This window comes from Setaria viridis, chromosome 4, assembly GCF_005286985.2.
Source record: "Setaria viridis chromosome 4, Setaria_viridis_v4.0, whole genome shotgun sequence".
Taxonomy (NCBI): Eukaryota; Viridiplantae; Streptophyta; class Magnoliopsida; order Poales; family Poaceae; genus Setaria; species Setaria viridis.
Genome location: NC_048266.2, coordinates 34008598 through 34031009, shown reverse-complemented (window position 1 = coordinate 34031009; position 22412 = coordinate 34008598). Strand labels below are relative to the sequence as shown.

Sequence of the window (22412 nt, the reverse complement as noted above, 5' to 3'; positions counted from 1 at the left end):
CTACAGTACACATTGGCTAATGATGGATTAATTAGGCTTAATAGGTTCGTCTCGCTGTTTAGCCTCCACTTATGTAATGGGTTTTGTAAATAGCCTACGTTTAATACTTCTAATTAGTATCTAAACATTGATGTGATACTTGCTTAAAAATAAGCAAAGGGAACCAAACGCCCCCTCCATTGGATTCCCACCTCTGCTCTGCCTCTGTTTCTTCTTCGTCCGACGTCTCGGGGGTGTTTGGATTTTAGCCCTTGTTTACTTCCCAAGTTGGGAGGTGCTAAATTGGCATTTTACCATAAATGCGACACTGTAGCGTTTCATTTGTATTTGTGAATTATTGTCCAAATATTGACTAATTAGGCTCAAAAGATTCGTCTCGCAAAGTACAACAAAACTGTGCAATTAGTTTTTGATTTCGTCTACATTTAGTACTCCATGCATGTACCGCAAGTTTGATGTGATGGGGAATCTTCTTTTTGCATAGTGTCAAAGTTGGGAGTTTGGAGGGAAGTAAACAAGGGGTTAGTCCGGAATAAAATTCATGTCACATCGAATATTCGAAGATTAATTAGGAGGATTAAATATGAGTTAATTATAAAACTAATTACACAGATGGAAGCTAATTCATGAGACGAATCTATTAAACCTAATTAATCCATCATTAACATATGTTTACTGTAGCATCACATTGTCAAATCATGAACTAATTAAGATTAATAGATTCGTCTCGCAAATTAGTCTCCATCTGTGCAATTAATTTTGTAATTAGTCTATATTTAATACTCCTAATTAATATCTAAACATTTGATGTGACAGGAGTTTTAGGAGTGACTAAACATACAAACACCCACTAATTTGTTCCTACCATATCTTCTTCCTATGTTCCGTCCCCAATAATAAATCCCCCCCGCTTTGAATCGTATCCAAATCAGCCCGCCTTTAATTTCTTGCCTCGCTTCGGGTGATATTTTTTAGTTGTCCCCTCCTCACATCAGCCGCCTCCTCACATCAGTGATATTTTTTGGACCAGAGCTGGTAGGTCGCTGTCTGTCTGTCACCTATTGGCGCACCGTGTCCTCCGTCCCGGAACCTGGAAGGCGAAGAAGTTCACAAGCGAGCTTGAGGAGTGAGGAGGAGGAGGAGGACGCGGAGGTGCAGCAGCCATGGCGCACCTGCTGCTGCACGGCACCCTCGACGCCACCATCCTCGAGGCCGACCACCTCACCAACCCCACCCGCGCCACCGGCGGCGCCCCCGGGATCTTCCGCAAGGTAAAAAAAATCAAATCCACCCCCAAACCCAATCTCTGCTTCGCTTGTCCTGCTGACGATGCTCGCCGCGCCTGCGCGCGCAGTTCGTGGAGGGGTTCGAGGACTCTCTGGGGCTCGGGCAGGGGGCGACGCGGCTGTACGCGACGGTGGACATCGGCCGGGCGCGCGTGGGCCGGACGCGGGTCATCGCCGGCGACCCCGTGAACCCGCGCTGGTACGAGGCGTTCCACATCTACTGCGCCCACTTCGCCTCCGACGTCGTCTTCTCCGTCAAGGCTGCGCAGCCCATCGGCGCCACGCTCATCGGCCGCGCCTACCTCCCCGTCCGGGACCTCCTCGGGGGGCACGAGATCGACCGCTGGCTCGATGTCCTCGACGCCGCCAGGAAGCGGCTCCCGCACGGGCCCAAGATACGGGTGCGCCTCCGGTTCCAGGACGTGGCCGCCGACCCGCGCGGGTGGGGCCGGGGCGTCGGCGGCGCGCGGTGCCCCGGCGTGCCATACACCTTCTTCTCGCAGCGGCCCGGGTGCAGGGTCACGCTGTACCAGGACGCGCACGTCCCCGACGCGTTCGCGCCCCGGATCCCGCTCGCCGGCGGCCGCCTCTACCAGCAGGGCCGGTGCTGGGAGGACGTGTTCGACGCCATCAGCAACGCGCGCCACCTCATCTACATCACGGGCTGGTCGGTGTACACAGAGATCACGCTGCTGCGGGACGGCGCGCGCCCGCACCGCCCCGGTGGGGACGCCACCCTCGGCGAGCTCCTCAAGCGCAAGGCCTCCGAGGGCGTGCGTGTGCTCATGCTGGTGTGGGACGACCGCACCTCCGTCGAGTCCCTCGGCATGACGTGGGGGTTCATGAGCACGCACGACGCCGAGACGGCCGAGTACTTCCGCGGCACCGACGTGCGCTGCGTCCTCTGCCCCCGCAACCCCGACGTCGGCAGCAGCGCCGTCAAGGGCGCGCAGATCGCCTACATGATCACCCACCACCAGAAGACCGTCGTCGTCGACCACGAGATGCCGGTGAGGCGCAGCGACCGCCGCCGCATCGTCAGCTTCGTCGGCGGCCTCGACCTCTGCGACGGCCGCTACGACACGCAGTTCCACTCCCTGTTCCGGACTCTGGACACGGCGCACCACAAGGATTTCCACCAGCCCAATCTCGCGGGCGCGTCCATTGACAATGGCGGGCCCAGGGAGCCATGGCATGACATCCATTCCAAGATCGAAGGCCCTGCCGCGTGGGACGTGCTCTACAACTTTGAGCAGCGGTGGAGGAAGCAAGGAGGTGGCAATGATCTCCTCGTCGACCTCAACGCTATGGCAGACCTGATCATACCGCCATCACCAGTGATGTACCCGGACGACCAGGAGACATGGAACGTGCAGCTCTTCCGTTCCATTGACGGTGGGGCGTGCTTTGGCTTCCCTAGCACCCCCGAGGCGGCAGCCCAATCTGGCCTTGTCAGTGGCAAGAACAATGTTCTTGACAGGAGCATCCAGGACGCCTACATCCACGCCATACGCCGTGCCAAGCACTTCATCTACATCGAGAACCAGTACTTCCTCGGCAGTTCATTCGGGTGGAAAGCCGACGGCATAAGGCCAGAGGAGATTGAAGCACTGCATCTGATCCCCAAAGAGCTTTCGCTGAAGATTGTGAGCAAGATTGAAGCTGGTGAGCATTTTGCGGTATATGTGGTGCTGCCAATGTGGCCAGAAGGCCCTCCTGCTGGTGGATCTGTGCAGGCAATACTGGACTGGCAGAGGAGGACGATGGAGATGATGTACTATGACATTTCTATTGCACTTGAGGCGAAGAGGATCGATGCAAACCCAAGGGATTACCTTACATTCTTCTGCTTGGGGAACAGGGAGGTGAAAATGAGTGGCGAGTATGAACCTGCAGGTCGTCCATTGGATGGGTCAGACTATGCTAGGGCGCAGAATGCACGGCGCTTCATGATCTATGTTCACTCCAAGATGATGATAGGTACGCCACAAACACACTGCATGATCAGACATTATTAATCTAGATCAGCAAATTTACTATTGGGTTGCTGCAAATTCATGCGGTTGCTTGAAATTGTTTGCACCTGTCAAGCATCTTCAGGCATTCTTTGAACATCTGCAGTACATTTCAGATTTTTTATGCTCCGTTCTTTGAAGTATCTTAGAAATGCCTGTGCAATTTAGAGCACCCTCGTGTCATGTTATGACAGGGCTTTTGCTGCAAAACCTCAAATTCAGATATATCTGCATTGTTCTGTTCTTGCTGTAGATATACCTGAGAAACATGACTGCTGATATTGTCACCTAGCCTTGTTTCAGTTCCTACACTGCCAAGACGTGTCATCTTTCATGTGGTTAAAGTTAAATCTGTCTAACATGTAACACCCTCCTTTAATGAAAGGGCTTGCATAGGACAGCTCAAATTTGAGCTTCAGGATTCGTTATAAGAAATTGAGGTTCAGAACAATACATATCTGCCGTGTTCCATTCAGTGGCAGATCCACACACCCCTTGACCAAGTTAATCCCATATAAAGTTAGCCTATAAAACTTTATGTTAGTACATGTTTACCTCACAAAAATATGAAGTTAGCACCACTACAAGAGGCCTAGCAACCCCCCGCAGCCAATTCTGGATCCACCCCTGGTTCCATTCTTGCTGTCAGAAACAAGACTGCTGATATTGTCACCTAGTCTTCGTTTCAGTTCCTACACTGTCAAGACATGTTTCATGTGGTTCAAGTTAAATACACCCTCCTGTAATGAAGGGCTTGCATAGGATAGCTCAAGTTTGAGCTTCAGGATTCATTAAAAGAAATTAGGTTCAGAGCTAAACATATCTGCGGTGTTCCATTCTTGCTGTCAGAAACATGACTGCTGAAATTGCCTATTGTCTTTATTTTAGTTCCCACACAGTGAATACATGTCTCATGTGGTTCAAGTTAATCTTGTCTAAGATATATTCTTCCTTGTTTGTTTCAGTCGACGACGAATACATCATTGTTGGATCAGCTAACATCAACCAGCGCTCAATGGATGGGGGCAGGGACTCTGAGATCGCCATGGGCGCATTCCAGCCATGCCACCTGAACACCAAAGGCCAGGTCGCCCGAGGGCAGGTCCACGGCTTCCGGATGTCGCTGTGGTACGAGCACCTTGGCATGCTGCACGACGACTTCCTGAACCCGGGCAACCTGGAGTGCGTTCAGAGGGTGAACAAGATGGCTGACAAGTACTGGGACCTCTACGCCAGCGACTACCTCGACGCCGACCTCCCTGGGCACCTGCTCAGGTACCCGATCAACGTCACAAAGGAAGGCACGGTGACAGAGCTCCCTGGAGCCAAATACTTCCCCGACACGCAGGCAACGGTGCTTGGGATGAAATCTAATAAGCTGCCTCCTATTCTTACCACATAGAGAAGTAATTTTGTTTCTTCTGGTGAGGTGCAAGTTTGCCATCTTCTGAATTGTTCACTGCTGCCTTCTGGGCATAGTTCCAGCAGTGCGAGCTACTCGGATTCTGTTGCCTTTGAGATTAGTTTATAGGCTGAATTGACTGTTTAGCTCATCAGAAGTCTGAACATTTCCGGTCCTCGCATGATGCATTCTAGATTGCTGAAGTTCTGAAGGATTAGGAATGCAACTTGAGTTGGCTGACGCATTAGCTGCACTGATTTCAGACTTGGTTGGCTAGCTTTTGAAATTTGACCTCATTCTGGTCCTTCTGGACATGTTTCGGAAGGTCTTGTCAGTTGTGCACCGGTCATCATTGCAATCGTGCATGAACCGGGCAGTTTGACCAAGACATGGTTGTTTAGCACTCTATTACTAGTCAGGCGCAAATATTCTTCCCATAGCTTTCCTAAGTTGTTGTCAGTTATTTTGCAAGACGCGAGAAAGTGTGGCAAGAACCCGGAAAATATTTTGTGAGCATGGGGTGGGCTTCTGCCCGTATGCCCATAAAATCCACTCTCTGAATCAAAGTAGGCCCCGAACGGGTTCCAATCTTTGAGCTGGAAATACATTCGGAAATAGCATGTAGTCTTCAGTCCTCTGTCACTACTCCGAAGTCTTCAGCCCTCTTTCACGGCTCTGAAAACTTCTGAATATTGCTGCTCTGTCCTAGGGAACTGGTATATGTCGCCGAATCGCTTGAGAACAAACATGTTATGTGCTAAATTTAGTACTGCAGTATTTTGTAAAGAACTGGCCCTATTAAAAGATATATATGCTACTAACATTGAGAGAACATCTGGAGATTATGAGAAGCATTTCCAAAGCTCTTTTTTGTTAGATAAAGGAAGCATTTCCAAAGCTAGATATCATGTTCCCAGGTCCAAACCGGAGGAATATTCGTGTCACGTCTGGGTGCCGTCCAATTTAGAGGCCTTTTGTGCTGGTCTGGTCTTAGTTGGAAATCTTCAGAGAATCAGAGGAAATGGGATCAGTGATCAGTGACCTTGTGTTGGACCAGTTGATGCTTTCAGCTTTCCTGCTCCTCCTCCTCTCCCTTTCTTCTGCATCAAGCCTGTTCCTGTCGAGTTTATTCCCCCGTTCTCCGTATCCGTCCATTTTTCCCAGCATTTTCGAGTCCCGTTTAGAAATAAGGAAAAGCAGAGGGATTCTGTAGGAACACGATCCTACGCATAATTTCTGCATTTTTCTTTTCAAACCATCAAGCCGGTCATTTCACGGTTCATATATCTGATGACTAACCATCACAACCAAATTCACGCGATTTTCATGCCCTGAGTTTTTTTTTTTGGTCTTCAAACTTTGCATGCCAGCATTTTCTTTTTTCTCGTTCGCACGAAAAGTTGGTTTCCTCGGCAAAAAAGAAGAGGGAGCGAGGGAGGGTAAACCTGCATGCGGAGGTGTTTGATATAAGATCCTAAATTTTAGGAGGGTCACATCAAATGTTCGGACGCTAATTAGGAGGACTAAATATGAGCTAATTATAAAACTAAGTGCAGAGTTCCTGTACTAATTCATGAGACAAATCTATTAAGCCTAATTAATCCATCATTAGCAAATGGTTACTGTAGCACTACATTGTCAAATTATGAACTATTTAGGTTTAAAAGATTCGTCTCACGAATTAGACTCCATATATGTAATTAATTTTGTAATTAGACTATATTTAATACTCCTAATTAGTATCAAACATCCGATGTGACAGGTACTAGGAGGGTGCCTCCAAACACTCTGTAAAGCTACGTGAACATGGACTGAGCATCTGTCCAGCCATATCAGTACAATGGATAAACCTGGACGGATACGATCACGGTCCTGTTGCCAGGCAGGGCTTCCCCGGGCACCAGCACCATACCATCACAGCTCATCTGGTCATCTCCAGGGGCACGGGGTGGTAGGTGGTTGGACAGGATACGTGGTCGGCGTTAAGCTGCCGTACGATTAAACGAGCAACAAGCCTCGTGGATCACACGCACCATTAGGGCGCCCGCGATCGCGATCACGCGCTGGATCACTGACCGGGCCCGCACCCCAATCAGTATCCGTAACACGAGTGGTGCTGTACTGGTGCCCAGCACCCAGCATTCATATCGTCACACCACGTCTCTGTCCAACTCACACCAAGTTGGAACGCGCGACAGAAAAAAACGTGTAGGGCCCAGGCAAAAAATATTCTGAACGAAATATGCGCATGCGCAAATTTTGTTGTTCATTCTTAGTTCGAGTCATCGAGAGATTTTTCAGTAATTTTGACAGCAAATCAATCGGCTCCGTTGAGCCGGTTTGGCTGGACTCCGATGGAAAAACTGAAACGGCTGATTTCTAAGTACGGGGTAGATGACCTCCCCACGTCGGGCATGGATAATTTCTAGACTTTGTTCGGTTTATCCCCGTCCCCATGGAATTGGTAGGGATTTTAACATGGAAGAATCTTCTTCCTTTTAACAAATTGACACGTGACCAAGATACCAAATGCACGCAAATACAAATTCCCGTATGAGGGCATTGAATACGGCAACTACCGGTATACGTCGCCGTAGGCCTCAGACACACACATCCACGCATATTCCCTTCCCTTCTTCCCCCTTCTCCTTTCCCTCCCCACTCCGCTTCATTCCATTCCCCGAAACCAACCCAAACCACCCCACCCCACCACCACCGCCTCCGCCTCGCCGCCGGCGCCATGACCGGCGCCGCGGCCCACGCGGTGGACCCCCGCGGCGGCGCCTCCCCACCCCATCCCCCCGCCGCAGCGACCGCGGCGGCGGCGGCGGCGGCGGCGAAGGGGGCGGGGGGAGGAGCGGGCGGGCGCGAGCCGGCGCGGAAGGCGGCGCCCGTGACCATGGAGCACGTGCTGCTCGCGCTCCACGAGACGGAGGCCGAGCGGGAGTCGCGGATCCGGGACATGTTCGCCTTCTTCGACGCCACGGGGCGCGGGCAGCTCGACTACGCGCAGATCGAGGCGGGCCTCGCCGCGCTGCAGGTGCCCGCCGAGTGCAAGTACGCCCGCGAGCTGCTCCGCGCCTGCGACCGCGACCGCGACGGCCGCGTCGGCTACGACGACTTCAGGCGCTACATGGACGACAAGGAGCTCGAGCTCTACCGCATCTTCCAGGCCATCGACGTCGAGCACAACGGCTGCATCCTCCCCGAGGAGCTCTGGGACGCGCTCATCAAGGCTGGTATGTGTTTCCCTGGCCAAACCTTGCCTTCTCGCCTCGCCCAGCCCCAGTACCTGTGCCGCGGCGCCGGTGATTTTGGGCGTCTCGGTGCCGTGTTGCCGCACGAGGCGCGCGCGGTGCCCGGATTCTGACGCCTTGTGCGAAATGTACCTGCTGTGGCATAGTAACTCGTTGGTTGTTGTTGGATGCTCGAGACGAATTAGTACTCAACTGTTGGAGTTTGTTAGTTTTATTTTGCCCTATTTGGTTTACTGGGCTAGTGTTAGATGGAAGTGAGCGTTGTCTGGTGTGGAGATGGAAAGTGTTCTCTGCATAGACTTAATAATTTTTTTAGATTAAGCATAGACTTAATATGGATAACGATACAGGACTTGCTGGTCCTGATGGGCATATACTGCAAGCATTCAGCAGTATCTGTGAGTAGCAGAGAGTTTCAGCTCTAAGCTATTTTCTGAATATGAAAAATTATTGTAAAATGATTATCTCATTGCTATCCTGGTTGGAACAGCTAATTGGCTGTCACATTATCTATTGTCTGTAGGACGTTAACTATTACTACTGCTACCAAATTGAGAATGCAGAATAAGTTAAGTTTCCCTGAAAATGATGAAAGCGACTAAGCTGTATGACTACCAATACCATGATTGCCTTTTGTGGTATAAAATGTTCATGTTGGATACACAATGAGTAACCATGCCTGAACATGCCATTGTTATTCCACGACTGCACAATGCATATACCTCAAAAAACAAGTGGAGAAAGGGGGAAAAGAACTAGCATTTCAACAAAGCATGGTCGTAGGATTTGGAGGTAGTTTTATATTTTTTATTCCTCTGTAGATTTCCAGATTGGTTAATCTGTATTGATTTATAAGTAGGCTAGCACTGCGAAGATTTACTATGCTACTTCTTCTCAATATGCTAGCAGGCAACTTTTATTTTTGCCTTCATAATGTTGGCATAAGTCAGCATGCACACTTGTCGTGTAGGTCCATAAATCATCTGCAACTGACATATCTAGTGCAAAATTAGAGCCAATCGTATAGTGCTATTAATATTGGTAGTAGTTTGTAGAGTCATATCCATAATTTAAGGGAACTTTTTTGAAACAAAGCTACACACTGCTCCACCATATTATTAGATGTCATCTTGTGCATAAATATTCCCAGAGTTCAAGTCATCTTTTAATATTTTAATAGCATATATAGCACTTGCTTGAAATTTAGCAATGGCAAGTGCTGGCCAAACCTACAATAGAGGCCCTGACTCTGGTGACTGGCAGAAATATATGGTCCAATCAAACACCCTTTGTGTGATTGAACAGTGTTGTATTCTGAATGTTTCCAGTGGCGTGTGTACCTTCCCTGGTTGTGTGTGTTCTAACACATCCAGAATACTTGAGGATTGAATCATTGCTTGGATGCTGTTCTCAGTGTGTTTCATGAAATCCAGTGTTGCGTTACAGAGACTGGGATGGAATGTAGTTATGAGAGGTTGGAGGGTGGGGTCCCAAACAATGCCCCACAGTGAAGTTGCTGTGGCATAGCTGAGGGAGGGATCCGTGCACCCAGGTGCTGTGTGGTAAGAGAGAGAGGGAGAGAAGGGCTGCAGGGGGACTTCTCCTATTTCCTCTTGTATCAACTGAATAAGCCTGGTCTCTATATATATGCTGATCCCTAACAGATCCGATATAATCTTTAGCTTAACATTCTAAAAGATAGCAATCTATCAAAAACAGATAACATGCTTGGCCCCTTAATCCACTGTTGTTGGTAGTGCACATGCTCTCATCCTCTGATAGTGAACACCCACCATGACATGTTTTGTTTGGTCATTCTACATTCACATATTTTCTAACTTCTAGTGTGATGCTTTGAGATTCAGAGTCATGGCTGATGTATCACACTGTGGAGAAACTAATTGTGGTAAAAAATGGGCATTTCATGTTAAAATGGCAACTGTAGTCTCTGGCCTTTGGTTTGGGAATGCTGTGGCTTTATACACTGAATATTTATTGAATCTGACTTTAGTTTCCAACAAGTCACGGATCAGCTAATTAGACCTTTTGTCTTTCATTAAGACTGCATGTTTGCTAAGTAGGGTACTAACTTCATTCTACCTACAGTTCTTATTTTATAGTCACATAAGTACAAGGTTTGATTTCCTACGGCATCTGGATATATGGAGATCACCTCGCATTGTTTACTAACCTACTACTACTAGTGCTTTTCATATACCCATATATGCTTGTACCAGGTTATTTGAAGCTTCAATCACATTTGTATCTGTAATCTATCTTACAATCAATGTCAGTTTGCTGTTTGCAGGTATAGAGATTAATGATGAGGAGCTTGCAAGATTTGTTGAGCATGTGGACAAAGACAATAATGGGATTATTACTTTTGAAGAATGGAGAGACTTTCTTTTGCTTTACCCTAATGAGGCAACCATCGAGAACATTTATCATCACTGGGAAAGAGTCTGCCTTGTTGATATAGGTGAACAGGCTGCTATACCAGAAGGCATAAGCAAGCATGTCAATGCAAGCAAATATCTGATTGCTGGAGGGATTGCTGGTGCAGCATCACGTACTGCAACTGCACCTCTGGATCGCCTTAAAGTGATCATGCAAGTACAAACAACACGAACTACAGTCATGCATGCAATTAAGGATATCTGGGCTAAGGGTGGTATGCTGGGATTTTTTAGAGGGAATGGATTGAATGTTGTAAAGGTTGCTCCAGAAAGTGCAATAAGATTTTATGCCTATGAAATGTTAAAAGAATATATTATGAAGAGCAAAGGAGAAAATAAGAGTGAAGTCGGTGCTTCTGAACGTCTCATTGCTGGTGGTTTAGCTGGCGCGGTGGCCCAAACAGCAATTTATCCAATAGATTTAGTAAAAACACGTCTACAGACTTACTCATGTGAGGGTGGTAAAGTTCCGAGAATTGGTGCACTATCAAGGGATATTTTGATGCATGAAGGTCCTCGAGCATTTTATAGAGGTCTTGTTCCATCGTTGCTTGGTATTGTACCTTATGCCGGTATTGATCTTGCTGTATATGAGACTTTGAAAGATATGTCAAAGACATATATACTGAAGGATAGTGGTAAACCCTCTCCCAGTATTTGTTTGTGTTTCCTACCTTTATTTCAACCGTGTGTTTCTTGATTCTTTAATGTTTTTTATGATATCTTGTAGATCCTGGTCCTCTAGTACAATTGGGCTGTGGAACTGTCTCTGGCGCTCTAGGAGCGACATGTGTTTACCCATTACAGGTCATCAGAACAAGGTAAGGAATTTGCAATTATACATTTTGAAAATCTAATCTCTGTCTGTGTCTCTCAACCTTATTTCTAAATATATGTAGACTACAAGCACAACAGGCAAATTCAGAAGCTGCCTATAGAGGAATGTCTGATGTCTTCTGGAGAACCCTACAGCATGAGGGTGTTTCTGGATTTTACAAAGGAATTATACCAAATCTCCTTAAAGTGGTTCCTGCAGCAAGTATTACCTATCTAGTGTATGAGGCGATGAAGAAAAATCTCTCTCTTGATTAAATTCAGGAGTTCTGCAAAAATCAGCCATCATATTGACATGGCTGGCTGTAGAGATAATGACGACACATGAATTTACTGGTTCAATAGTTCCTTCTTGAAGTCAAAGATGGTGCCTTTAGTATATAGAACTGGAAGCTATGGTGGCATTTTCCTCCTAATTTTGATTCAGCAGAGATGAAGTGATAATCTCGAGGCACCATGTCTAGCATACTGGTAAAAATCCTACTTGTCTAGTAGCTCATTTTTGCGTACATACTTATCATTTTGAACTTAGTGTGGGTTTCTTTCTTGCTACAAGAAACTTATATTGTAGCTGCTGCACCTATTTTGGATCCAGAACAACAACCTTAGATGATGTTTAGGTAGTACCTCATGTCTAGGAACTATGTGTGGGGTAATTGTAAGCTAACTATGAACATACATTAAGCTAGTATGCCGATGACTATCTGTCTTTCTACTTAGATTGTCTATGTATACCTCCTATTGTTGATATAGGTAGATGGCTGCTAAATTCTGCCATCATTTGGTCTGCAGTTTAATAATGCTCATACAGAATGCAATTGTCCGTGACATTTTACTTCTAGAAGCGGGACAACCCTGAATGTTAGGTATAGAGAACTAGATGGTGAGTGGACTCTTGTTCCTGACTATAAACTTAACTTAATAAAGATTTAGGAAATTGGATAAGAATGGCTGCAGCATACCACCAAAATCATGTGGTTTGCTCCCCAGGCCCCATGAGCCCATCTGTCCTAGGATTACTCAAACTTAATTACTAGTTTTAATTGTGTGGTAAAATGTGTATAGAGAGAAACAATTTTAAAACGATGAATATTATTATTAGAAAAATGTTATTTATCCTAATTATTCCCTTTTTTTTTGAAATACATAAGACCTGCAGGCTCACATACCCGCACGCACACTCAGATGTTGTTTAAGGATAAAATGATCCTTTCCCTGTATAATGAATGTAAGTTTAACAAAATTGCTCTTAATTCTACTGGAACGATCAAATAACTAGTTTTAAAGAACAACATTAGTTGCGCTAATTTAGAAAAAAAGCTACACTTGCACCACATATGACCTAAGTGACAGGCTGGCCGTTGGCCCACATGACAGGAAAACCTAGCTTTATGATAACTGTGGACGATGTGCACATAATGGTGCAGCACAATGATTGGAAGAAGATTGCAAGCCTAACTTGTTTCCTTCCTGATCCTGTCAACCCAACCATCATCCAAATGTACAACACAGCGCATTAATCCATGTCAGTGAAATGGTGGCCTGTTTCACCCATCTCGGGAGATTCAGGATCAGACAAATAGGGGACTGGACCTCTTGTAATTGGGCTAAATATGTCTTAACTTCAGGATTAATGGGCTAATTTTACATGGACTTCATTGGGCTGAAGTGATGGTGCAGTGCTACTTGTGGATTGCCACTGTTCAGTGTTCACTGTTAAGGGGCCATACCTGTCAAATTTTTTAAGCCCTAACAATTGTAGTATTCTTCATTTTGAGAACCAAAAGTGTGATTCAATGGAGCAGGTCATTAAGAGTGTATTTAATAGTTTACTAGGAATAAGTGTAGTTTTGTAATTTATCGTTTAGTGTTTGGTTTGAAGAAGAATAAGCTTTCTTGTCTTGCTACTTATTTCCTTGCACGTTTCACTTGATTTGGATGGATTAGTTTTCTATTTAACCCATGATTCACTTTCTTCACTTGTCACATTTCAGTTAAATGGCACTGTTGGCACCAAGTTAGCTGCTCATTGCGAATTCCCGAAGGCTTATTTTGACCCGTCTGGGGTGAGTTTTGTTAGAGGAACTGTAACACAGGGAAACTCTCTCCTAACTTAATTTGCAATTCCTTGTGCTCCTGAGCTTCACTGGAGCTGCGACCTTTACTGACCGTGAAATTGCCCTGCAGAAAGGGTGCTGATTATACATGTATGTATTTCCCACGGCGACCTGGCACAAAGTAAATGCCTATATGTAATAATCCTCCCTTATCGTCAGCATATAGCTTCCTTATGTTTCGCTCGGTTGGTAGAGCCTCACCCACCCGATATGGAACCTGGATAGTCATCGTAGGTGGTTTTGGTACCTCCTACAGGGTTCGGCACTCCACTGTCTTTAAGGAAAGCTAGGGTTAGGGTGGATGCTCTGTTCATGGAATTTTTTTTTAAAAAAAAATTGCTGTTTTCTCTGTTGCATTCATTTGAAGCTGGAGTCATGTAAAGATTGCAAAAGATACGCAAGCGGCATCAGTATGTAGATGTCCTAACCTAGTTCCGAGGTGTTCGCAATCGCAAGGTGCAAAAGCTTGTTGGAGGCTTGGTGGTCCATATGCAGCTGGTCGACGCACGATGCAACCGTAGTCTGTACAGGTACACCGAAGGGCAGCCAACATTTCCTGCAGAAAAAATGAAGGCATGCTGTCAGACGTGCCTGTTGCTACGACGAGGATATCGTTGCCAGGGATAGGAATACCGAAGTACTGTACCAGTTTGGTGCTCCCAAAAAGAGGCTTCTAGAAAAAGATAAACCAAGAGCTATTTCTCCTGAGGTGAAGAAAAACCAGGATTGCGGGAACCACTTGCTAGCGTTTGGTAGCCAGCCTCTTGTCTTGGTAGTCAACCTCTTGTTGCTTTGATCTTCTAGAACAGCTGAAAGCTACATCGCTCAGGAAAGCAGAGGATGAGAAGGAAAACCAAAAGGTGCAGAGGAGGAAGGCAGCCAGGAAACCGGAGAGAAGCTTCCTGTGATGGTAATGGCGCCGTCTGGTGCTGGCGTGCTGCCCTTACGCTCCGTCCACCAGTTTCCACCACTATCCACAAAGATTTTGGATTTAGGTGTCTTTGTTCATGGACTGTCTTTGGTCAATGTCCCATGATTAGTTTTCTCAGATAAGGCGATTGCAGACGTCTGATTGTGTCGTAAAAGTAGCTTGTAGCCCGATTCGATTCGGAGCCTGGTTTGTCTAATGAAGCTATGCAAGAAGATCCGCTAAATGCGTGACGTGTGGACTGTTCGCTCGTAGTTGGATTGGATTTGATCGCGTAAGCTCTTGACGTTTCTGGACCCGACAGATATTTCGTTTGCCTTTACGGCAATGGATAAATTCATAGAGGCTTAAGTTAATGAATGTAGAAGACCCTGCGGTTTTCAAAAAAATCACTATATTGGGACGGAAATAATTGTTTAGGAAGTTCTACCACTTCTCTAGAGTGAAGGTTCCCCGTTTATTCACCGAACATCAATTTTGAGTTCTCTATGTTCTAATCTGACTTAACAAAGCGCGCATGACTAGTCCTGTTAATGAGGTGCAAAGTGCACCATAGCCAAATTAAACTGTTTAATTAATGCACCCAAACCCCAAACCCCAAACAAGTCAGCCGCTTCTCTATCCAAAACCAATCCAAATCGAACCCCAAACTAAACTGACCCACTTCTTAAATTATGGTTGCAAATCGTTTAAAGTCCATTTTACCAATTACATTTCATGCCCAATGCAAACTTACAATATTATGATAACAACTCTAAGAGTAATAGAATATTTTGATGCATCCCCTTCTCCATTAGAGACCAAATCTGACATAAGATATTGATTTTGCAGTTGAGGATGTCGGTAGTAAAATAGTGATGGAAATAAAATTAAATCATAAATATGAAATATAAAATGAAAATAGAAATTCTTGCAAATTAGAGAAATAAATAGACAAATGTGGTCCTTCACTATATAGATAATATCATATGAAAACTATGATTACAACTATATTTTTAATACAAATAACGTATATCAAATCATAAATGCAGTAGGTAAAGATGGAACTGCCCTTGGGAACAACTATTAGACAGTCATTCGCTTGGGAGAAAAATTAGCATGAGAATGCAGGGGTAGTTCGCTTGGATCCGTTTCTCCTCCCTATACTCGGATTCAATCTTTTTTTATTCTCTTCGATTGCCATGTTTGAATTCTCTCCGATTGACGCATTTGAATTACTACTAGTTAAATAATCAATCTGAGACATGGTTGGGCAGTTTTTTTTTTCATTTTTTACAGATTCGTCATCTTGGAAACAACACAAACATGATGTCTAAAGTTTTTCTTTTTATGAACTGCTTGGATAGAATTTGACTTTTATTCAATTATGTCTCACTAGCTCTACTTCTAATGAGCATGACAGCATGGGAAACACATTTGCATCTTAAACATTTGAAGGTGACTCGAACCCATCCAAACCATTTTAATCTGCAAACAAAATGAAACCCAATAATTCTCAGATATCAGCACATTTGCACGAGAACTAAGCCAACACAGAACTAAAACCGAATTATAAAAACCGGTTTCAAGACAAACCATTACCATTTTTTTCACACATCAAAACATAGCTATATTGTACAAACATCAAATGGTGAACAAGAACTAAACTATCTTTTTTTGCTCTTCTGATGATTGTTGCGGATGGGTACAATAATCTACCTCTACAAGGTTTTACAAGAGTTTTAACATCCTTCACAAATGTTCCAAGTAACCTCACACTTATAATATTAGGATTCCTAGCTAGTGGACCTTCACAGTTGACCAACACCGTACCGCTTATATCATTTTAAACTAATATTTACAACAATTATATAATGTCTCTTGTAGTCTTGCCACTTATCCACCAACGGGGAAATAGGCTCAAAGTCAAAGCTTGATGTCATTTAAAAATTAATAAAATTTCTATTCAAATATGCCAAGCTGCACATCATTTGTACCACTTTATTTCTAGCACAAATCAAACAAGATAAATTGTAATCGTATTATAATTGATTGTTTTCAGCACAAAACAAAAGTTGAATCATTAGTATGACACATAAATCTTTTTTATTACAAATAAAAATTAATCTATTAACATGATTCATTCTGAAAGATGGTGCAAAACACATGTTCGTGGGATACAAGGAATGTGCAAATATATATCACGGAAGCATATACATAATCATTTATTTTATTATAACTTTTATACTTAGCCATAAACATATTAGTTGACTATTATAATTTACCATTAAACCGAAAAATCATACATTTATATATCTTTATATTCTCATTCCATAAATTATGGCATTGTTCTTCCTTGCAACTCTTCATTGTGTCATATTATTTGTGATGTAGCGTGCTATGGGTGAACTTCCACAATGGTTAGCACTCTGCACTCTTTTCCCTCTATTGACTATAGTCAAGAATTAATCCACATAGAGCCCTACTCTATGCTACTAGGTATAGGAAGTAGTCTTAATGTACTTATATCTCTATGATTGCTTTCTTTATTTATGTCCTGGTTTTGGGACAAATAGATCAAGCACATTGGCACGATAATGACTATATATGTAGACAACTAACCAATGATCAAACTTGATGTGGCAAATGACTTCTCCTATGGAAGATACAACATAGCCACCATGCATAATTCATCCCTTTGCATGTTTGGAAAGAGGATTCTGTAACTTAAAAGGGCCGTACATGAAGCCTAAGTTATAAGGATTACATGGGCAACATTAAAAAAGAGGACTAAAATGCATGAACAACTATATTGTAATTGTCAATGTGAATTAGTCTAGCTATCATACTCAGGAATGTGTAGATAGTAACCATTGAGCTTACCTAACAACCTACATGATTTAAGAACTTTCTATCTAAACACATCAAGTTGGTAAGGATATCGACTAATAGTAAGCCCACATATGTAGAGGGTATTAAACGTCAATATTAGTAACTCTTCTAAATTGTGTGGGTACAGTTATTCCTCACAGGTAGTGGTCATTTGATGAATTTTGTGATAAATGTATTGAACTGTTGCAGTAGAAATGTGCAAGTTAGACGATGTTGCTGAGAAATACAAAAGGAGGATGCCCCTTAAATCTTTTCAGAGTCTACAATAGCTAAGACGTGAATTAATCCCGTGAGAGCCGAGGCACCACACCATCGAGATCGTCAGATCGACGGAGCCACTGCGAGAAGAAGCGCAGAAACAGTGGCCACACGGCGCACCCTCCAGAGTCCAGACAGACCAGCCTCTCCGGTCGTTCGGCGTTCCGTCCCACCGCAACGTCGACAAGTGTCCCAACAGCGACGCCTCCCTTGGCACACCCGAGGGCGGCGTCTCGGTCTCGCTCGCCGCTCGCGTCAGCGCCAACGCCCGCACAGGGAGGTCGCGCATGACTTCACGAGGGCCCCGCCGCCGAGAAAGCGAGCACGAGGCGGCTGTCGGTTTGCTCGCGTCGCTTGGCGGCCGCCTGCGCCTGTCCCGGCGCTTTGCTTTGCTCAGCAGCCGCTGGCCTGCAGTGCTTCTGCGTGCGCTCGGCCTGTGTTCTGGTCGTCCCATCCTCTGGACACGACGGGTGCCGCGCCGGTCGGCCATGTTCTTCGTCCCTACCGGCCGCCAATAATCACGGCGCCGGACGCCCTTGCGGATCTCGGTTCCGAGTGGATAAGCACCAAAGGACGCACGTGCCTGCCGCTGAGCGCACCTCTCGTTCTAAGTACACCCCTACCGTCTGATGGTCGCCGGCACGGCTAGGACACCTGGTGACACAAGCACGCTTTTTTTTCTTGTTAGCGTTTCCATTTGCAACCAAGCACCAATGAGTGCGTACTATTGGATGAGATTATCCGGTCGACTCGGTTTATTGCCAGATTAAGATTTGCCTGCAGTGTCTCGAGTCACATGTTTTCCCAGCGTGGGACAGGCAGGACAAAGGGAAATCCTGCCCTCACCAAGCTTCTCGCTAGTTTACAGATAGCATATTCCAAAAGAGCATTCTAGCAACATCGAGAAAGTACGCCAAATTGGCCCATTTACTCTAAACAAGAGCGTGGCGAAAGCGCGGTTTGTTTGCACTAAAGATTGCGAATTTCCAGGGGCCTCCGCTCCAATTGGACGGGCGCGTCAGTCCGCAACTAATCGGAGCAGAGCTGTGCACATGACACATACAGCACTCGCTTTGTCACTGCTGCTCCGTTACGTGACGTCGTGACCACGATCGAGAATCTATAGGATATTCCAACCGGCCTAGTACTCGAAACGTGACGGAGCAAATCTTGCACAGTATACCTGTCATTCCAAATTTCTTTGAAAAGTTAACTATTTTAAGTTTGACTCAGAGATGATCACAAAGATTTATAGCACCGAATAGATATACTATGAAAATATATTGATGAAGAAACTAATGATACTTATTTGGTATCATGAATATTAGTACTTTATCATATAAATTTGGTCAAACTTGAGATGCTTTGACTCTCCGAAAAAGTTGGAATGACTAATAGTTTGAAATAGAGGGAGAAGTAATTATACGAATCAGGATCGAGGAGGCGACAGTACTGCCGGGATTAGCTCTTTTGGCATCCCTTTCAGGACGTGTCACCTTCGGATCGCAAGGCTTTGGCCGCCGCCATCCGGTCACCTGACTTGCGATTTAGCGCATTAGAGCATCTCCAATAGACTATCCATTTTTATTCTCCATTTGACTCTCTAGCCAGCTTGGTAAAAAGATTCCTCTCCATATTAAGTTGCTCGTTCCAACAGACTATCCATTTCCCACTTTCCAGATCCCAATATCTTATTTCCTCTCTAAAAATCTACACTCTCCATCCACTCCAACAGCCTCTCCATTTCGCACTACAACGACTCCTCATTTTGCACTCTCCATTTTACGATGGGACTCACATTTGGCAAGCTAATCTCACTCTCTAAGTTTGGAGAGTATAGGGAAGTATTTGGCAAGCCAGATAGGATGACCATTCAGATACCAATTTTATTGGGTCGTGATTTTTAACTAGACTTGTTAAATTTTGACTTAGAGAGGGAGATGGCAAGGCTGTTGGAGTAGCTCTTAGGTTGCAATCTGCTACTCGAGCAACATGGAATGGATAGTGGACGGAAAACCACACCGCCACCGGATTAACCGAAGCAGCGGTTTTGATTTCGATGCTACAGGAGCAAGAGGGGTCAAGACTCGGGAGCCCGGCGGATAAGATCACGGGTGACGTACGTCGAGCGGTGTTAGGTGTTAGGCCAAGGCCAGCCAGAATATGCAGCAGGATTCGGCAATCATATGCGATGCGAGGATCGGACGAGGCCGACCAAGGCCGGCGGGTCGACGAGGAAACGTGCGTGCGTAAGCGAGTGGTGAGGTGATTGAGGTCAGGTGGTCAGGGCCGGGGCGCTGATGATGGCGACGGTGTCCAACCACGACTGGCTTTGGCTTCGCAGTTTATTCAGGGTTGTTCGTGTGGATCAGCGTGATACGGGTCCGTGTTGCTTGCGGCCGCAGTGTACCGCGCCGGTGTCCGACCGATCATTGGTGGTGCTACTTGTGCTGCAGATGCTACCGATCCACATCATGCACCTAACGACGCTTTGGATAATAGTACTAGTTTAGCAAATGGCGACGGTACTGATGTTCAGTGTTAGTCATTAGCAGGAACAAGACAGAGGGTAGCTAGAGAGCTACTAGTAGGCATGCTCGGCGGGGATCGAAAAACGAAAAACATTATTTTAAACATCAACTGAGAAACAGTAAATCTGTCCCCTGGAACTGACAAGCCATCTCCTACAGATTCTCGATTTCTCTCTGCAGATGGATCGCGTTTGTTTCATAAGAAAAAAAATGGATCGCGTTTAGTAGGATTTCCTTGTGTTTATGGTAAGAAATCGGAATAAGAAACCCCGAGTCTCGGCTTAAAGCGGAGGTTTTGGTACTACCAAACAAGCCCTCAGTCTAAGTCCAAGCAAGACCGGCTTTTTTTTTATCCAACCTGAAATCCGAGTTTCCATGAGTGGAAGACCTTCGAGTAGAACGGGCCAAACGCAAGTCAAAAGTCAAACCAGTGTCTCCAGTACAGTACACTACTATCCTTGCAAACCAGTATCGCTTTCCTGTCGTTTTTCTGTCCTTTGCAGTAGTACCATTGAATTTTCTTTGAGAGCGAGGTGTGTGCTCAAATATTTTTTTTTGGGTTAAAACAGGTCTGAAAACTCAATAATGGTACCACTAGCCTTTCATCATTTTGCCTTGTACCACTAGCCTTTAAAACCGAACCATAGCTTTTAGGCAAAGGATTTTTATTTTTTGAAAAAAAACGAACCATGATAACAACATTAACTGAACTCTCAGCCCTAGAGCAGCGGTGTCGTGGCGGGTCCTGAAAGTGAAACGAGATTTCCCCTGCAGTACGTGATTTCCAATAAACCATTTCACAGCCATTCAAATTTTTGAAGGATGCTGTCGCAATGATGTCAATCCGCGCCACAGCTATTAAGCATCAATCAAATTCTGTCTTCTGGTTCGGAGAAGTGCCGATTTTCAAGAACGTGAATCTTTCCTTATTCGTAGATAAAGCGGATTCAGAATTATCTTTCCTTCCAAGGATAACTTGTATCCATGCGCTTCAGATTATTGGCCTGGAGTTCGCCACCAGCAGGAGATTCCGTGGGAAAAGTTTTGCTAAATTTCTCCCTTAAGTAAATAAATAAATGGAAGATCATAAATCTATGGTAAAACAAACTTGACCACGTAGACGCAACGGCAGTCGGCAGCAGGTGAGTCAGGGCGGTCGGACCCGGCCTGCTATAATACCGGAGCAGAGCAGCGTGCGCGGGCGCCTACAGGTACGAGCACAGGGTCCCCCCTCAACCACCCGCCCCAACGCCCCCCAACGACCTCACTCCCCCTCTCTCGTCGGCCGGACGCTGCTGCAAGCCAAGCCAAGGCCCCCACCCCGGATTGGATCTCGCCGGCGCGCGGTGATGGCGCCGTCCTCGTCCTCGGCCTCGGCGGGCTCCCACGCGGGCCTCGCCATCGCCGCCACCGCCATGGCGCTCTCCGGCACGCTCGTCCTCTTCTCCATCTGCCGCGCCAAGCAGCCGCCCCACCTGCAGGTCCCCTCCTCCTCCGCCGCCGGCGCAGGCGCTCCGTCTCCCCGCCTCCGTCCCTGCCTCTCCTCGTCCGGTATGTCTTGCGCCCTCCGCCTTCGGTTCTCGAGCCTCGACCGACCGACCCGACTGACTCGTTTCAATCCCGGGCGTCGCAGAGAAGCGTAAGAAGCGGGAGAAGGCGCGGCGCGGGGGCGAGAAGCGGGTTCGCTTCGCGGACGACGTCGTCGACAATGGCGCCGCCTCCGCGTCCTCCCCCCGCGCGGCGGCGGCGGCCATGCCAGCGAACCGGGAGGCGCTGTACCGCGGCATGCTCCGCGGCCGCTCCATGCTCAGGGTCTCCTGCTCCTACTAGCCAGCTTTAGCTAACTGCTCCATTAATCTACTAGACCTTCCTCCATCCTCCTCGCTTCTCTTTGTGTGTGCTGCCGGCTAATGCCCGGCGCTAGCTGCTAATCGCCTCCCGATTAATCGCTCCCTCGCGCATTGTTGGGAAGTTTTGTATTTAGTGGCCGTCCACTACGCCGCGAGGGAGCTAACGATCCCGTGTGTGTGTGTGTTGGTGCTCTGTGTACTACTACCTGCTTCCTTGTACATTACTCCTGGATTCTGAGTGATCAGTGAATGATTCTTCGCTGCTCCAAGCTCAAAGCTCCCATCTTTCACTTCTCTTCCATCTTCCTCCACTCCGCCACAGTTGCTTCTCTCTCTTTTTTTTGCATTTTTTTTCAATTTCTTGGCGATAGATCTTTTCCCCAGAATTGGGTTCACCGGCCGGCGTCTTATCGCCGGCTACCGTACGATCAGGCGTTGCTGTCGGGCACTGCTTTTCCTCGGTTTCTGTGGAGGCGAGGCGAGGGAGATACCGGGATTCCTGGCTGTGGGAGCTCGCTCGGCGGTGGCCGGTGGAAGGTGGATGGCGTCTGGCGTCTGGCTCGGGCGGCGACAAACGGATCGGAGCGGGGCGGACAGGGTCGGAGGC

The 22412-nt window shown here is 46.3% G+C and overlaps 3 protein-coding genes across 4 annotated transcripts; all 3 read left to right on the top strand.

Annotated features, from left to right (window-relative positions):
* Positions 1 to 965: 965 nt before the first annotated feature.
* Positions 966 to 4956, top strand: LOC117852524 (phospholipase D alpha 2). The gene is made up of 3 exons (XM_034734637.2): positions 966 to 1271; positions 1355 to 3266; positions 4267 to 4956. Exons 1-3 carry the CDS (start codon positions 1164 to 1166, stop codon positions 4701 to 4703), a joined length of 2457 nt encoding a protein of 818 aa, XP_034590528.1. The 5' UTR covers positions 966 to 1163; the 3' UTR covers positions 4704 to 4956.
* A 2285-nt stretch (positions 4957 to 7241) lies between these two features.
* On the top strand, positions 7242 to 13525 carry LOC117852719 (calcium-dependent mitochondrial ATP-magnesium/phosphate carrier protein 2). 2 transcript variants are annotated; one of them, XM_034734937.2, is made up of 5 exons: positions 7242 to 7942; positions 10255 to 11054; positions 11147 to 11237; positions 11316 to 11721; positions 13245 to 13525. In XM_034734937.2, exons 1-4 carry the CDS (start codon positions 7257 to 7259, stop codon positions 11506 to 11508), a joined length of 1770 nt encoding a protein of 589 aa, XP_034590828.1. In that variant the 5' UTR covers positions 7242 to 7256; the 3' UTR covers positions 11509 to 11721; positions 13245 to 13525. The 2 variants fall into 2 exon arrangements, with proteins under 2 accessions (XP_034590828.1, XP_034590829.1); XM_034734938.2 differs by having other exon boundaries at positions 7349 to 7942; positions 10269 to 11054.
* Positions 13526 to 21152: 7627 nt separating this feature from the next.
* Positions 21153 to 22074, top strand: LOC117851558 (uncharacterized). Its single transcript, XM_034733381.2, has 2 exons — positions 21153 to 21506; positions 21589 to 22074. The coding sequence occupies exons 1-2, from the start codon at positions 21305 to 21307 to the stop codon at positions 21783 to 21785; spliced, it is 399 nt and encodes a 132-aa protein (XP_034589272.1). The 5' UTR covers positions 21153 to 21304; the 3' UTR covers positions 21786 to 22074.
* Positions 22075 to 22412: the final 338 nt, after the last annotated feature.

What these genes read in the sequence shown, in the direction of transcription:
- LOC117852524 (XM_034734637.2), top strand. Translation starts at nt 1,164, where the DNA reads ATGGCGCACCTGCTGCTGCACGGCACCCTCGACGCCACCATCCTCGAG. An exon ending in CCCCCGGGATCTTCCGCAAG is followed by an intron (nt 1,272 to 1,354) that starts GTAAAAAAAATC and finishes CTGCGCGCGCAG; the next exon opens with TTCGTGGAGGGGTTCGAGGA. An exon ending in TCACTCCAAGATGATGATAG is followed by an intron (nt 3,267 to 4,266) that starts GTACGCCACAAA and finishes TGTTTGTTTCAG; the next exon opens with TCGACGACGAATACATCATT.
- LOC117852719 (XM_034734937.2), top strand. Translation starts at nt 7,257, where the DNA reads ATGAGGGCATTGAATACGGCAACTACCGGTATACGTCGCCGTAGGCCT. An exon ending in GGACGCGCTCATCAAGGCTG is followed by an intron (nt 7,943 to 10,254) that starts GTATGTGTTTCC and finishes AATCAATGTCAG; the next exon opens with TTTGCTGTTTGCAGGTATAG. An exon ending in ATATATACTGAAGGATAGTG is followed by an intron (nt 11,055 to 11,146) that starts GTAAACCCTCTC and finishes GATATCTTGTAG; the next exon opens with ATCCTGGTCCTCTAGTACAA.
- LOC117851558 (XM_034733381.2), top strand. Translation starts at nt 21,305, where the DNA reads ATGGCGCCGTCCTCGTCCTCGGCCTCGGCGGGCTCCCACGCGGGCCTC. An exon ending in TCCCTGCCTCTCCTCGTCCG is followed by an intron (nt 21,507 to 21,588) that starts GTATGTCTTGCG and finishes CGGGCGTCGCAG; the next exon opens with AGAAGCGTAAGAAGCGGGAG.